Source organism: Engystomops pustulosus, chromosome 8 (assembly GCF_040894005.1).
Source record: "Engystomops pustulosus chromosome 8, aEngPut4.maternal, whole genome shotgun sequence".
Lineage (NCBI taxonomy): Eukaryota > Metazoa > Chordata > Amphibia > Anura > Leptodactylidae > Engystomops > Engystomops pustulosus.
The window spans coordinates 78,761,481-78,778,248 of record NC_092418.1 but is presented as its reverse complement, the minus strand read 5'-3'; the positions used below and the strand labels follow the sequence as shown (position 1 = coordinate 78,778,248).

Below are 16,768 nucleotides of genomic sequence, written 5' to 3'. Positions count from 1 at the left end.
TGGCTGTTGTGCTGCAAATGTGATACCAGCAGCTACCAGGATAAGAAGGGTCATTTATGGAAAGTGCTTTTAATAAACATGGGAGATTGGGGCCAATGATTCTAATAGAAATTGAGTCACAAGAAATACAGCATGAAATTCAGAGTTTGGAGAGTCATAAAGATGTTAGAGAAGTTGATTTTTTTGTTCAATGATAAATGTAAACAATCCGATCGCGAGCGCCAAAATCCCGGGGGAATTCAATGTAAATTGGAAAAATTCGGGAAACCCGGCGGAAAAACTTGATTAGTCCGCCTTAGTAAATGTGCCCCACTGTCTTACTTTTGGGGAAAACAGGGTATCTACGGAGAAAACAAGGTTTAAACACCAGAGGCAACAGGGCTTCTTCACTGTAATAACTGTAAGTTGTGGAATAACCTGCCTCAGGCGCTGGTCACGGCAGAGACAGCAGAGAGCTTCAAGAACAGTATAGATGCCTTTTCACATAAAAATAAATTGAAGGTTATGTTAAAATATAGAATTGTTTTCCTTACATCTTTTCCTTCGTTAAACCTGATTCTTACTGGAAAGAGTTTTTTTTGGAAATTCATTTTCTGTTAAAGCAGTGCCACACACCATTTTGCAACCAGAAACTAGCTGCACGTGAACATTTTCTTTTAAGCAAACATGCTCCAACCTCTTGTGTGCCAACAAAGGAAAATTCCCTCCTTATATAGTGCCCCCCATTATAAAATGCCCCCTTGTAATGCCTTCTTTCTTGCAGCAGCCCACCTTGCAATACCCCTTAAAAAAGCCCTCTTTACTACAGCACCCCCCCTTACAATGCCCCGTTTCCTTGAATCCTCCCTTTACTGCAGCAGTGCTTTAATACTTTCTATTACTGTCTGAGTAATACAGTATATTGTACAGTATTACAGTATTTGTATTTATCATTGGATTACATTCACATTTACTATTCAGACATAATAAAACTAAAAAGTAACCAACAAGAAAATTGATATAAGAGTATGAGACTATACATTTCAGAATGGACTTTAATAGCAGTAATATAAAACCAATTTTACTTATTCTGAACAATGTACATGTTCTCTGTAAATCTCAGCCCCGGGGATTCTTTATTAACTTTGGTAATATGAACCAGCTATTCCTTTGCTGTACCGTGCACCTGTAAAGAAGGTAACACACCTTATCTGCTTGCTTCCATGTGACAAGTCCCTAGGTGTGTCACTGCATAGAAAGGGGAGGGATGACAGACAGCAGGTGTGTATTTGAAGACCATACACTGAATCAGTAGCATCTCTGCTTCCAGTTGAACACGACACCAGCAACAGGCAGAGCTGGTTAGCAACGAAATCTCCCAGCTCACACTACCAGTCAATCTGGACCTCGGAGACTGCTTCAATCTGGAATAACTGGACTTGCTTTCCAGTGATCTCTACCATGTAAACACGCAGCTAAAGCAGGACTTTATTTTTATACTTTTCAAGTGCAATTTATTTATTTATTTCAAAACTTTACTATTCATTAATTTGGTGGAATAATGGCGTCGTTTCTTCATCAACTCAAGGTGCTATTATGGAAGAACTGGTTAAGTGTCTACAGGCAGCCGGTAAGTGTAACATCCTAATACTGAGAATTAAGTTGTGGAATTGCGAATAGTGTAGGGACCATGAAGTGGTTAGTGGCTTATGCAATTTGATCAAAATATAACTAATAACCTTGAGTTTGTTTTGTAAATGTAGCCTAGCGGCATAGATCATTGTGTGATGTGTGGATGTGCGGTCCAGTTCTTTTTTTCTATCCCAATGCTGGTAAGTGAAATTGCTGGTTGTGAAATGCTGGTTGTGAAATTGTATGTGATAGACATTAAAGTTATGAGAAAATAATCAGTTCTAATTCCCAGGGCCATTAGTTACTCATTATTTAATGAGATTTGTTCAACTACTTGAAAAATATTGTTCTATGGTAATATAAAAGCCCTTTCTTTATCCAATTACTTTGCTGCTTGACATTTTCATCTGAAATATTTCCAGACCATTTCATTACCTTGTGAAACTTATTTTTTTTGTTGTGTTTTTCTTGTATGTATTTTTATGTATCTGACAGATGGGAGCTTTTCAAAAAACTAAAAGATTAATTGCTGATTAATTTTATCCAATGAATGTTGCTATTACTTGAAATTATCCATTTTCCTCAATTATTCCCATGTCAGGTATATATGATATATCTACAGGATTTGCCATAAATACATGATGGGCTCAGGTTCCAGAGGTGGGGACCTAATATATATCAAGAATGTGAGATCCATGACCCTATTTGCAACCATGTTCAATGCAGAGATATTTTGACTTACAAAGATTATATTTTGGTCTGATGGTCTTTAGCATCATGGACATGTATGTAGAATGTGTGATTATAGAAGATGGTCACGTGGTGCCTTTTTCTGAGAATGATAGTGTTAGTGCAGATCGGGGTGCAAGTATACCAGTGGAATATGCTGATGAAAGTCCGGGTGGGCTGCAGCGTATGTATTTAGAATGCCCTAAAAAACAAACATTTCTTGTAGGATTGTATTGTCCAGTTATTTCTAGAGCTAGAAATAGTTACATAAGTTTATGGAGGACAGTTACATTATCACCAGCAGATGAGAGTGGAACTGACAACTCAGATACCCATATTCATTGACTAAATCGAATTGGCATTGGAACACCCCTTTATGTGCAATATTTGGGGCACAATACTGGTGCAGACACTTTATAAATATATGTTCAAGCAGTTTGCCCTTTTCTGTGCAAAGTAAGACCATTGTCTGGAAAGTATTAAACTAGAGCAGGGCCGGCCCCAGGTTTTAATAGACCCCTGGGTGACAGAACCTTTGTTGACTCCTTTGCAGTGAACTCATTAAAAATTCAGAAACTAACTGAAATATTCCCTAGTATACCATTACCAAACAGTCAATAGAACCCCATGACGGCTCTATTATACACAGCCCCCCTCACCATGTGCTGCCCGGCTGGGGCTGGGGACTAAAAGTCTGCTGTGTTTGCCTGTTTTGCCTGTGTTTGCCTAGTGCTGGCGCCGGCCCTGATCTTTTCCCAGGTTGTGTTGGCTAAAAAAAATGTTTTAATACAATAATTGCTTGATCTCATTAAAGCTCCAATTTAGCAGTTTAACTTTTTGTTAACTTCACCAGGATGAAGGTCCGTATGCAAATGAGCCTGAGCCTTATTTTGCAACATATAAAAACATTTGATAAAAAGTGATTAAAAGGCTGTACATTTCTCAGAATGATAGCATTGACAACACCATCTCATCTTGCAGAAAATGACATGTAACACAGCTTTGTACAATGAAGTATTGAAAAGTTATTAGTGTCAGAAGATGCCAAAGAATTTTGTTTTTGTAAAGGAGGTTTCATTTTTGTAAATTTATGAAAGCATTATAAAACCTATATAAATGTGGTATCCCTGTGATCATACCAACCCAAAGAATAAAAAAGTAATGTCCTTTGGGGGGCACAGTGAAAGCTGTACAACTCAAGCACACAAGAAAATGGCACTTTTGCATTTTTTCACCAATTTCTCTGCATCTGCATTTTTCCCCCGCTTCCCAGTACTGGGAATGGAATTGAATATTAAATAATGTAATTATAAATTGCCATTGTTTATGCAGAAAACAAGCCCTCACATTGCTCTTTTAATGGAGAAATAAAAAAGTTATAGATTTTTGAAGGTGGGGAAGGGAAAATAGAAAGTCACTTAGTTCCAAGGTACTAATTATCTGACTTCTTAATAATTCTGGGGAATCCCTTGCACTGGTTTTCTGGTGCAGGATTAAGTAAATCTGGTGGTCTGAGTGTCCCCTTCACGGCCTACATTTTTCCCTGTCCTAACTGCTTTTTTCTACAGTAGGGAGACAAGTGACCAAAAAGTACCAATTTTCATGCTGTGCTCTAGAATTTACATTTTTTCTCATGCCTGCAGTTTAATGTTTGCTGTAGATGTAATGATTGTCAATGCTTTTTTAAAAAAAAGTTCTAAATGTTGACTAAATCATTTCCTGTCATTTCCTGGACAGACACATTAGGGCACATTTACTAAGAACAGTGCAAACTGCAATACGTGCAGTTTGCCTGTATATAGTGCAGGGGGCGCCAGACCACTGGTCTTTGTCCAGTGTAGATGCTCAATAGCCCATGCAAGACAATGACGCCTGTGCTTGGTGGTGGGTTGCACAGTCCCGAAAATGGTAGCATTGAAAAAGTCATCATATCCCGCAAAAAATGACACCTTACACAGCTCCATATTTTGAAGTATGAACAAAAGTAATTCGTTTGTGTATTAATATGGTAAAATGAACATATTTTTTTTGTTAAATAGGTTTTAGGTTTGGTAAATCTATAAAAACATAATAAAACCTATACAAATTTGGTATCCCTGCGATCCTACCAAACCAGAGAAAAAGTTAAATGTGTTCTTTGAAGCGCACAGAGAAAGATGAAAAACAAAGCCCACAAGAATATTACACAAATGTGTTTTTTTGTCAATCTCACAGCATTTTGTTACGAAGGTCCCTTTTCAGCACTCTTAAAAAAAAAAAAAAAAAGTTATGGATTTTTGCAAGTGAGGACCAAAAGATAACCTGAAATGTAAAAAGTCCATTGGCAGCAAGGGGTTGAACTATCCCCTGTACTTATCCTGCCGTGACAACTGGTCCATTTTTTGTGATAAATGAAACTACCCCAGGAGGAAAAGTTTACAAAATTGAGTCGTTCTCTCAGAGGAATAGGTTTTCGGGTACCTCAGGGGCTGGTCCTTGTACCTGGCATCAAAATCTGCCCTACAAATCTTAATAGCGCTCCTGCCCTTCAACACCCCACCATGTGCCCAGACAACGGGTTACATGCACATATGGGTGTCCTCATACTCGAAAGAAAATGCATTTTCTACTTTAGGACTAAATGAACATGTTAATAACCAAATAAAATAATTTAAAATAAAACCTTAATATTGTTTTAATTTCTGTAAAATACTTAAATGGTGAACAAGCTTGCTGTATGCGGTTTTGAACAGTTTATTGGGTAACATTATTATAATGGGGTGATTTGTGAAGGTTTCTACTAATCTGACTTTAAAAACCCTTATACAAATAAAATGGTCCCTAAAATAATTAAAAAATTCTAAAATTTTCTTGAAAATGTGAAAAATGTTGTTTTATTTGTGATCTCTTCAGCATTGTAATAAAATAAAAGGACACTTATAAAATGACGCAAACACAAAGCTGAGATAAATGTTAATTAGTAACTAATTTGGTTAGTAAGAATATCAGTTTGAAAAAATAGTTTTTTCAAAATTTCTGTCAAATACACGTTTTTTCATAAATAAATTCAAAGTACATCAACCAAAATTGAACTAACTTAAAGTTCAACATGTCACACAAAACAATCTCAAAACCAAGAGGGTAAGTTAAAGTGTGCAAAAGATATTACCGGATAAAGTGACACAGTTTTGAAAAACAGGGCTTGGTCATAATGGCACAAATGAGCTTGGTCACTATGGGGCTAAAGGATCTCCAATTTTATGCCTTTCTGGGAACCAACCAGACCCCCTGTATCCCTGTTGCAACCTCCTGGTGACGCTTTGTGACACTCTAAGCTCAGAGGGCACTTTACTGTTAAGCTCCTTATTAGAGAATGTAACTACAAAAAGTAGTGAAACACTGAACAGATGGACATGTGCATTCAAAGGTTTAGAGAAGGTCACATTAAGTTCACCTGTAAAGGTTAGAGTGCAAGTTCATCCCAAAATTTCTCCCACAAGTAGAAATGTGGAGTCAGAGTTGTGAGGTCTGAGACAATTTTGGTGGAGTTGGAGGTGTGATAAAATGGACCTGCTCCGACTCTACAATCATATAATAATTCATATAATAAATTATATTACCATATTATCATATAATGAATTATAAAATGTTCTTTTAACATCTGTTATATTCCTGATGTTACGATTTAGGCCAGGGATGGGCAACATTTAGTGGTCCAAGGGCCATATTGTCACACTGCTTAACTTTAAGGGACAGTAAGTAAACAGCACACTAGATGAACCAACAGCCACAATACAACAAAACATTTCACCCTAGAAATGATAAATACCCCAGTACAGCAATACATTACCCCAGGAAAAATGTCTGATTTCAGAGCAGTTAATAGTGCAGACCCCAGAGCAGATTATAACAGTACTGGAGGCCATATAGAAAACAACTGGAGACCCCCAGAGAATAAAACTACTAATACTGGAGCCCCTCAGAGCAGATAATAATACTGGATACCCCATAGCAGACTAACAATATTGGAGACCCCCAGAGCAGGCAAATACTGGAGACCCCAGAGCAGATGAACATTATCGAAGACCCCCAGAGCAGACTGATACTAGAGACCCCCAAGACCAGAAAATAATACTGGAGACCCATAGTAGATAATACTGGAACCCCTAAAACATAAAACTACTAATACTGGAGACCCCCAGAGCAGATAATAAAACTGGATACCCCATAGCAGACTAACAATATTGGAGACCATCAGGACAGACAGAGCAGCCTAACATTATTGAAGACCCCCAGAGCAGACAGTTACTAGAGACTTCTGACCAGACAATAATACTGGAGACCCATAGTAGATAATACTGGAACCCCTAAAACATAAAACTACTAATACTGGAGACCCTCAGAGCAGAAAAAATAAATTCTCTCTTTCCTGGCTCCTTGTAAAGAACCTGTCCAGCTATAGCGCAACCACAACCAGACTTGGCGCAAGCTTCACCAGAATTCACCCTGCGATGTCCCTGTGGGATATAGCCCTGCCTACTGCAGATAAAACTGCCCAGACAAGGCAAACCCACTATGATGAACCTAACAGACCCTGAGAGACCCTACAAATAGACCAGAGTTCACATTAGTCTACAGAAAAGTGTCAAGCCCAAACCAAACAAACCTGGGACAGGGAAAGTGGGGTAACACCAGGAGATACACTATACTGATGGACAAACAACAGATACAGGCAGTTGGACAGAACCAGGTCAAAACCAAGATTGCGACAAAGTGGCAGAATTCTATAGCAATAGAATGGTCAAATACACACAATAGCAAACAATAAAATAGCAAAAGCACTAGAAAGCAAAGATAAGACTGAGTAACCAGCACCCTCTGAAGGAACTAGGCCAAATATAAAGGGAGCAATGCACACTGTCTCCAGCACTGACTGGTTCAGCCGTCCATCACTGAATCCACAGCTTTAGCCAAAACGTGCTCAAACTCACACCCAGCTCTCCCTAAAGAAGATCCTGAAAGGGAGCTATCAATTGTAGGCCGCTCTGGGTGTGGTTTTCAAGCACATAAGCCTGAAACCCGTTCCCAGTTCGAGTTCTGACTCTCCTATTGTGTTCAGTGCACCACACTGCAGCTTCTTCTCTCCTCCATGTGCCAGCTCTGTGTCCCACACTGGTTATATGTGCCAACATCAGAACCCGAAGCAGAGTGACCCCAGGAGCAGGAGAGGATTCAGGAGCAGTACAGTACAGCTGACAAGTACTTACCACTTCTGGGTTCTCTCCTGCTCCTTGGTCTGCTCTACTCTGTGTTCCGACCTCAACGCATACGACGAGTGTCAGGAGTCAAAACACAGAGTGGACTGGGCGGAGGGGACACAGGAGCAGCAAGGAATTCTCAGTTGCACTCACCCCTACCTGGCCTTCTGCACCAATGAACTCTTCCATAAGTTATATGGAAGAACTCATTGAACTCTGATTGTCAGCAGGGTGCGGGCCGCAACTCATGGCTTGATAGGCGAGCTCGTACACCCCTGATCCCCCTTTTAATTGAGATGAATGTGTGCTGCACTTTATTTACATGCTCAGAGTGACCAGGAAAACAGGACTGTAGAGTTAGAATCAAGGATTCAGAGTCGGAAGCCATTTTGGTGGAGCTGGAGTCAGAGTCAACATTAAAGGAAATCTATCATGGGGTATCTACTATCTGAGATATTCCCCATGATAGATTCCCCATCTGAGCAGCAGCTGCATCACATTTTTCATTTATTCAGGGATGCAGAGTTTAATGCTGGAATATACAAATACATTTTTATAGTTACTGGGAAAGTGGAGTAGCCTGAATCTGCTCCGGGTGGTTTCCCATGTGGCTTTTTTCTTCCTTTTTTTAAACGCATCCAAAACGTAAGTGGAGGGGGTTTGGCCAAAAGGCTTATGCATCTTATGGGAAAAGCATTTGCGATTTATATGCGTTTAAAAATGCAACAAAAACGCCACAAGGGGAACCAGCCTCCAGGGCCTTCACTTCCAGTAGCCACTGCTGACCCTCCTCTATCCGTCTCCGGCATCATTTGAGTTCTGCGTAAGCACTGTAGCTCGCTGCCGGCAATGGGGCTGCAGTACTGGAGCTCTGCACAGATACAGTAGCTACCATGTGCCTGCCGGTGTACAAGCTACTGGGTTTAAGTGATGCTGGAGATGGGCTGGAGAGTTGGCCTTCAGCTACACAACCCTCCAGATTTCTGTTATTACTAGTGGGTGATTTAGACTCCCTTTAATATTTTCTCTGAGGTGCTTCAGCTTTTTTAGAAGGTAAACTACAGAAGTAGTACAGAAGTTACTTGTGCTCTACTCCACAATCAACAGTATAGTTACGGTACTTGGGCAGACAATGACCTTGGACAATTGGATTATTCATAGTCACAAGCCTTTTCTTATAATAATCCTGCAACCAGCAGTCATATCCAATTACAGTGATGTAGCAGGAGGCAGTTATAACTTCATTTTTTTTAGTTTTCTCCATTTGATTAGATTGTGAGCCCCATGAGGACAGAGACTGAATTGGCAAGCCCTTTGCAGCACTGCAGAATCTGTTGGTGCTATATATATATATATATATAAAGGAATTATTATTATTTGTGTGTTACTTTTCAGTGGTACATACTGTACTAGTTGGACACTACTTTTTTGCCATATATTTGACCATTGTAGTTTTTGGACATGTTGGTTCTTACATAACATTAGTTAGATTTTCCCTACCATTAGCCATACTTTTTACATTTCTTTGTAGCCTGTGCCTTCACCAGTATAGCTCTCATATTAATGTGTTAGAGAAGGAACGAGATAGTATAGAGAGGGGATTAAGATATTTACCTATTACTGTACAAACTACAAATACTGAATATGGGAAGAAAAGGGGAACATGTAACCTTGGGTTAAAGACTTTTTCTAAAGTGGGTTAGTTTACATTCAACACGCAGACAATTTTCCTTTACTCATTTCAGCATCAGCAGCCTGTGCCATTTGGGGCAGGTCAATCACTGGCCTCAGCGGTGACCTCTTCACTGACACATGACTGAGTAGCCTCACCAGTTGCATACAATATGTGTGACGTTATAACAAGGAGGTTCGTTGCCAGCTGTTATTGGACATTTATTTTAATTAAAGGAAGTTTTTGTTTAAACTGGAGAATCATTTTAAAGGGTTTGGCCACTTTACCTTATGTTTTTTGTAATGTGTGTGTAAGTAATTTTGGTCGCAGGATATAAGGTACTTTGCCAATATACATATATTACTAGTTCTGTGTCGCTTTCTTGAAATGTACAGCAAGGCCCCTGGTTCAGAGATGCTTTTTACCTCATCAGCTGCTATTTCTGCAGAAGATGGAGGGTCATGTGATCCTAAGTGTCCATGACCAATCTGCCTTTCAGGACCTTAAGCTTGTATTCATGAATATTATCATAAGGTCCAGGAAGGAAGATTGGTCATGGACAGTTAGAGATCACATGACCTTCTAGATTCTGCAATTTCATGGACAGGCATGGCAGATGATGATGTAAAGAACATTTCTGAACCAGGGACTTCACTTAACAAAAAAACATGAAGGGAACTGGTCAAGCCCTTTAAACTATCGAGTCAGCTATATGCTCTGGCTCCTTTTGCATATTAGTTTGTGGCACTTTGGTAAAAACGTTCATTAAGTACTTCCAGGATGCACATCTATCTCACCCTATGTGGTATATAAAGCCATGGAGAGCAGTAAACCAATTACATTAAACTATAGAAGAGTGGTGGCGAACCTATGGCACAGGTGCCAGAAGTGGCACTCGGAGCACTCTCTGTGGGCACCCAGGCCATCACCCCAGCACAGAGTTTCCAGACAGGACTCAAAACCTCCACCTGCAGTCCCTGGCCACCCAGTATGTGCTGTGATCAGTGCTATTTTAAAGCTACACATCCTTAGCTGCCTGGGACAACAGGAGGAGCAAGGAGGTGCAGACAAGGCTGCGTTATTATTGGAGCTCCTGCCGTGGGCCACACAATTCTTCCTGTTCAGGGCCCCTGGAAGGAAGCTACAATGATAATCTGAATTTCTCCTCTTACTTTAAACTGTATTGGTGTACACATATGCAATTAAAAGCCGTGACAAAACAGGTAGCAACATGTTACTGCTTAAATTGCCATGTTGGCACTTTGCATTTAAAGTGTGTTTGGTTGTAGTTCGGGCACTTGGTTTCTATATATATATATAAATTAGAAGAAGAGAGCAGCACTCCAAAGTTCAAGTTCAAAGGTTGGTGATCTTTATTGAAGCAGGTAGCGACGTTTCGGTGTTAGACACCCTTTTCAAGCAATTTAACAAGTGAACTACACAGGGTATATAAAGGAAACATGGTAAACAATGCATATAAGGAGGTGTGTCCTTAAAATGCAAGTGCAACTGATACCATGAATATACATTGTTATTTCTTGTTAAAATTCATATTAAATAAAGTGCATGAGTTATACAAGTATACATATACATTTATACATTTTATGTATTCAATTATAAAGTGCATAGTATTATGAATAAAGTGTACATAATGGGGCAGATTTACCCGGGATCGGATTTTGGCGCATCAGTGCCAGCTTGCATGCAACAGAAATCAGGGGGCGCGGGATTTAACATTTAGAAATGTGTCGCAAGACACACACTTACAAGCACCAGGAAGAAGAAGGTGAACTCCGGCAGAAGCGACGGATGCAGGAACTCGGACGCACAATCTTAATGAATCGCGGCAGACCCGAATCCTCGCCGGACAACGCAACAGGATCACGACAGGACCGGGTAAGTAAATCTGCCCCACTGTGTTAACATGTGCAAACGAAAGGGTTAAAGTTACCCAGTATACTTATAGGAGTGATCGCCCGGGGTGGAAGTGTTGATTTCACATGTGATCAGATATCCGCTCTAAGAAGTGCGCGTGAGCCAAAAAAGTGGTACGAATTTCAGTTAACTCTCTGTATGACCCATTTCTGAGAAGTGTTATTAAACTGGGAGATCAAGTTTGCCTTTACTGATCGTGTATCGGTGCTGTGTAAACTGGGTTTTAAAATCCCAAGTGGTCTCACCGATGTACGCCAGATTGCATGGACAGGTAAGCATGTATATTACATGGTTGACGTTGCAGTCCAAAAAATGCTTCATTTTATATTCCCTGTTATTGTGTATGAAAGTCTCACCCTTGATCATATGGGAGCAATTAATGCAGGTCCTGCAAGGAAAGCTGCCCGTGCGTGTTCTCCCCCATAATCCTGACTGAGTGTGTGTCTTAAGGGGCCCACGTCTGCTTTGACTACCCTGTCCCTGATGTTTCTGGCCCGTCTATATGAGACGAGTGGAGGATTATCAAATTCTGGGATCGTGATATTATTATTTTTCAAAATCGCCCATTTTTAATAATGTTGCTGATGTCTTGGCTCATGTCATTATTATATGTTGTAACAAATTGGATTCTCTGCATGGTGTCTCTTTGCATTTTGTTAGATAATAAGTCCTATTTATCTGTGGTCTCTACCTGTGTCCTGTTTTTTTGAATGACCCTAGCCGGGTATCCACGTTTTTAAAATTTTGTTTCCATGTTGTTTAGGTCCCTAGTTAGGTCCTTAGTGTCACTAGAGATCCTCTTAACTCTCAGGAGTTGGCCGAGGGGTAATGAATGGACCATGGGTCGTGGATGGCAGCTCTCGTATCTCAGAATATTATTTTTGTCCGTGGGTTTGGTGTAGGAGGTGGTTAAACCTGTGTCTGTCATCTTCACCGTAATGTCTAAGAATTGTATGTATTCCTTCGATTTCACCATAGTGAATTTAATATCCTGATCTATTGTTCAGATATTGTGGAAATTGTCCAACTGTTCCTCAGACCCCGTCTAGATGAGGAAGATATCATCTATGTATCGCCACCACTTCTGTACATACTGGAAGTGGTTGGCCCCCATCTCGACGCCTCTCAGTTGTATGTAAAAATCGCTGCCAAATAAAAAATAGTTGTTAAAGAGTATAAGTTTTATAAGATCCAACACTAAACGTCTCTGGATGGATGGTAGTCAGATCCCTCTAGTTTTCTCTCAATGGCCTGCAAGCCCCTATGATGGTCAATCGACGTATATAAAGAGACTACATCGAATGAAACTAACCACGGGGAATTGCAGGCTGTCAAATCAATTGTATGGAGTTTTAGCAGAAAATCAGAAGTGTCATGGACATATGAATCACTGGAGATAGCGAACTGTCGTAAAAACCTGTCTAGAAAAGTAGCAATATGTGAAGTGATTGAGTCACTTCAGGAGACAATAGGTCTACCGGGGGGGTGACTGCAATGGTTTATGAATTTTGTGAAGTACATATATTACAGGGGTGATTGGGTCTTCCACCTGTAAATATTGTCGCATTCTCTCCGTGATGATGCCCTCCCTGAGGGCCGTGTCCAACATAACCTTGATATGTTTTTCTAGTTGGAATTTGGGATCAACTGTGACTCTTTTGTACACTGTGGTGTCTGCTAACTGTCTGCGGATCTCCGCCAAGTACATCGATGTGTCAATGACGACGACAGCACCACCCTTGTCTGCGCGTTTGATTGTGATATCGCCTCTATCTTTATGATACTCTGTGTCCACACTATATAGTGACAGTCAGAAGGGGGGCGTTAGTGTTCCACAGTGAGTGCTGTGATCATCATATATGCTCCATCACTTACGGGGTGAGTACTGCCACTATTGGGGATATGTTGGGGATATGTTTATGCAAAGTCCCCCCTGACATTTATTATTGTAAGTGCTATATGCAAACTCATAATGGACACATCATTTATATTATTTGTAATCAGGTCCAGGGAAGCTCCTGACACTTAAAAGGCGCATTCTGATTGGCGTTCTTAACTGCATGGAGATGAGGGCGTGGGGATGGTGACAAGCGGCTAGATAGGCTGCCAGAGGACCAACACATTGGTATCTCATAACCCTCCAATATAGAAGCGTATTTTGAAGTGCCCTTCAAACGTTGTCACAAACTTCTTATTTATGACTATTTTTCTGTATTACGGTGGTCCTTTTCAAATATGGCTGCTCGGCAGTCGCCGAACATTACCACCTGTGCGCCATTTTTGGCACACTAACAGGCATTTCTGTACTTTTTTGGCGCATGCACAGTTCGGCTTCTTAGATGTGGATATCCAATCAAATGTGAAATCAACACTTCCACCCCGGACAATCTCTCCTATAAATATACTGAGTAACTTTAACCCTTTCGTGTGCACATGTTAACACAGTGGGGGTCATTTACTAAGGGCCCGAATCGCGTTTTCCCGATGTGTTACCCGAATATTTCCGATTTGCGCCGAGTGTCCTTGAATTGCCCCGGGATTGTGGCGCACGGGTTTGGATTGTGTCGCGCGCGCACCAGCTTCCGTGCGCCACAAATAGGGGGCGTGGTTTTCGAGCAACCCGAATTATTCGGACAAGCCCCTGAATTTAAAAACCGAATTGTGTCGCATAAGGACCGCTTACCTTCACCTGGTCCAGCTCGGTGCATTCCGGCGCGATGAGTTTACTTTCAGCGCAGCAGCGCCACCTGGTGGACGGCGGAAGAACTACCTTATTAAATCCCGGCCGGACCCGAATCCAGAGCGGAGAAGCCGCCGCTGGAACGCGAATGGACCGGGTAAGTAAGTGTCCCCCAGTATGTACACTTTATTCATAATACTATGCACTTTATAATTGAATACATAAAATATATAAATGTATATGTACATTATACTTGTATTACTCATGCACTTTATTTGAATTTTAACAAGAAATAACAATGTATATTCATGGTATCAGTTGCACTTGCACTTTAAGGACACACCCCGTTATATGCATTGTATACCATGTTTTCTTTATATACCCTGTGTAGTTCACGTATTAAATTGCTTGATATCTAACACTGATTCTGATCAATAATCATGGACAATGAGCTGTTTGTATAAGGAATATAGGTTAAAGTATGTGTAGTCACATGTCAGTGTTTTCAAGACCCATACACAGCGTTATACCCACCCACACACCTATGACCCAGCTGATATTTCCAACTTTTATGACGCACTTCAAGCATTTTGTTGCAATACATTTGACTCCTCAGACATTTGATTCCTTCATCTATTGCATTTCCCATGTAGAAGACCAGTGCAGCAGATTATTGTACAACAACAAAATTTACACTGTACAGACAATCCCCGGGTTACGTACAAGATAAGTTCTGTAGGTTTGTTCTTAATTTGAATTTGTATGTAAGTCGTAACTGTATTTTTTATCATTGTAACTCCAGCCAAATTTTTTTGGTCTTTGTGACAAATTTTGGATTGTCATAAGAATCAGGGATTATCAATAAAGCTTCATTGCAGACACCTGTAATGACTATTATAGCTGTTTATTGTAGGCTAAGGCTAAAGTACAGTAAATTACCAATTACCAGAGGTCCGTTTGTAACTAGGGGTCGTCTGTAAGTCGGATGTTCTTAAGTAGGGGACCGCCTTTACTAACCAAAATAACCAACATTCTGGTTCATGGGTCAGTGGATGAATTTGCTTGCAAACAATGCAGACTGCAATTATTCAAGATTTTACGGAATGTAACCTCTCATTATTATGTGTATTCTTTAGCCTTATTGAAATAGCAACATGCAAATAGCAACATGAAAGAGCTGCCTCCTCATAGCTTATGGGGATCCACATTCTGTACTATTTAAAGGTGGGCAGCATTGTTATCACTATCTGCAAGATCATATGACATAGATTCTTTCTAAAGGAAGGAGCAGTGCACCTTTTTAGCTTTCATACCAAATCCCTTAAAGTGCAGCTTCATACTCTGTGTGATCAGCAGGTGATCATGGACCGTGCCGTGTTCTGTGTTACCGGCTGCCCACACTGTAGGAACAGGATTCCTTGCAACATATATCAACATGATGCAAGGAATCCCATTTCTTCAGTGTGGTCATCCAGTGACACAGGGCTCTACACAATCTGTGATCACGGTCTGATCACACTAAATGTGTGAAGCCACCTTACGGGTTTGACAAACGGCTCTGCAAAAAATTACATGCAAATATCTGCTTAGCAAGTTGCTAAAAGTTGCTAAAATTATTTTTTTTTAACCAGGCAATGGAGTAATACATGTGCATGTCTAGGTATAGTAAGTGCTATCTCCACATTGGAACAGTGGCATATATAAAAAAGCATTTTAAGGTTGACTTTATGGCTGTTATCCAGCAAGTATTATGTACAATAGGGTTTCGGCAGATTTAGAGTTGGCCTTCAATTACAGAAAAATATTGTTATTTATTGTTTTATATATATATATATATATATATATATATATATATATATATATACATATATATATATATATATATATATATATATATATATATATATATATATTTATATATATATATATACACTCACCGGCCACTTTATTAGGTACACCATGCTAGTAATGGGTTGGACCCCCTTTTGCCTTCAGAACTGCCTCAATTCTTCATGGCATAGATTCAACAAGGTGCTGGAAGCATTCCTCAGAGATTTTGGTCCATATTGACATGATGGCATCACACAGTTGCCGCAGATTTGTCGGCTGCACATCCATGATGCGAATCTCCCGTTCCACCACATCCCAAAGATGCTCTATTGGGTTGAGATCTGGTGACTGTGGAGGTCATTTGAGTACAGTGAACTCATTGTCATGTTCAAGAAACCAGTCTGAGATGATTCCAGCTTTATGACATGGCGCATTATCCTGCTGAAAGTAGCCATCAGATGTTGGGTACATTGTGGTCATAAAGGGATGAACATGGTCAGCAACAATACTCAGGTAGGCTGTGGCGTTGAAATGATGCTCAATTGGTACCAAGGGGCCCATAGAGTGCCAAGAAAATATTCCCCACACCATGACACCACCACCACCAGCCTGAACCGTTGATACAAGGCAGGATGGATCCATGCTTTCATGTTGTTGACGCCAAATTCTGACCCTACCATCCGAATGTCGCAGCAGCAATCGAGACTCATCAGACCAGGCAACGTTTTTCCAATCTTCTACTGTCCAATTTCGATGAGCTTGTGCAAATTGTAGCCTCAGTTTCCTGTTCTTAGCTGAAAGGAGTGGCACCCGGTGTGGTCTTCTGCTGCTGTAGCCCATCTGCCTCAAAGTTCGACGTACTGTGCGTTCAGAGATGCTCTTCTGCCTACCTTGGTTGTAACGGGTGGCGATTTGAGTCACTGTTGACTTTCTATCAGCTCGAACCAGTCTGCCCATTCTCCTCTGACCTCTGGCATCAACAAGGCATTTCCGCTCACAGAACTGCCGCTCACTGGATGTTTTTTCTTTTTCGGACCATTCTCTGTAAACCCTAGAGATGGTTGTGCGTGAAAA

At 40.5% G+C, this 16,768-nt stretch overlaps 1 protein-coding gene across 1 annotated transcript in view; it reads left to right on the top strand.

Moving 5' to 3' along the window:
* Nucleotides 1–1,322: 1,322 nt before the first annotated feature.
* LOC140075443 (uncharacterized) overlaps nucleotides 1,323–16,768 on the top strand; it is a 163,721-nt gene continuing 148,275 nt past the window's right edge. The window contains exon 1 of the mRNA XM_072121366.1: nucleotides 1,323–1,609. Coding sequence (XP_071977467.1) covers nucleotides 1,541–1,609 — 69 coding nt within the window. The 5' untranslated portion in view covers nucleotides 1,323–1,540. The remainder of the gene's footprint in view (nucleotides 1,610–16,768) is intronic.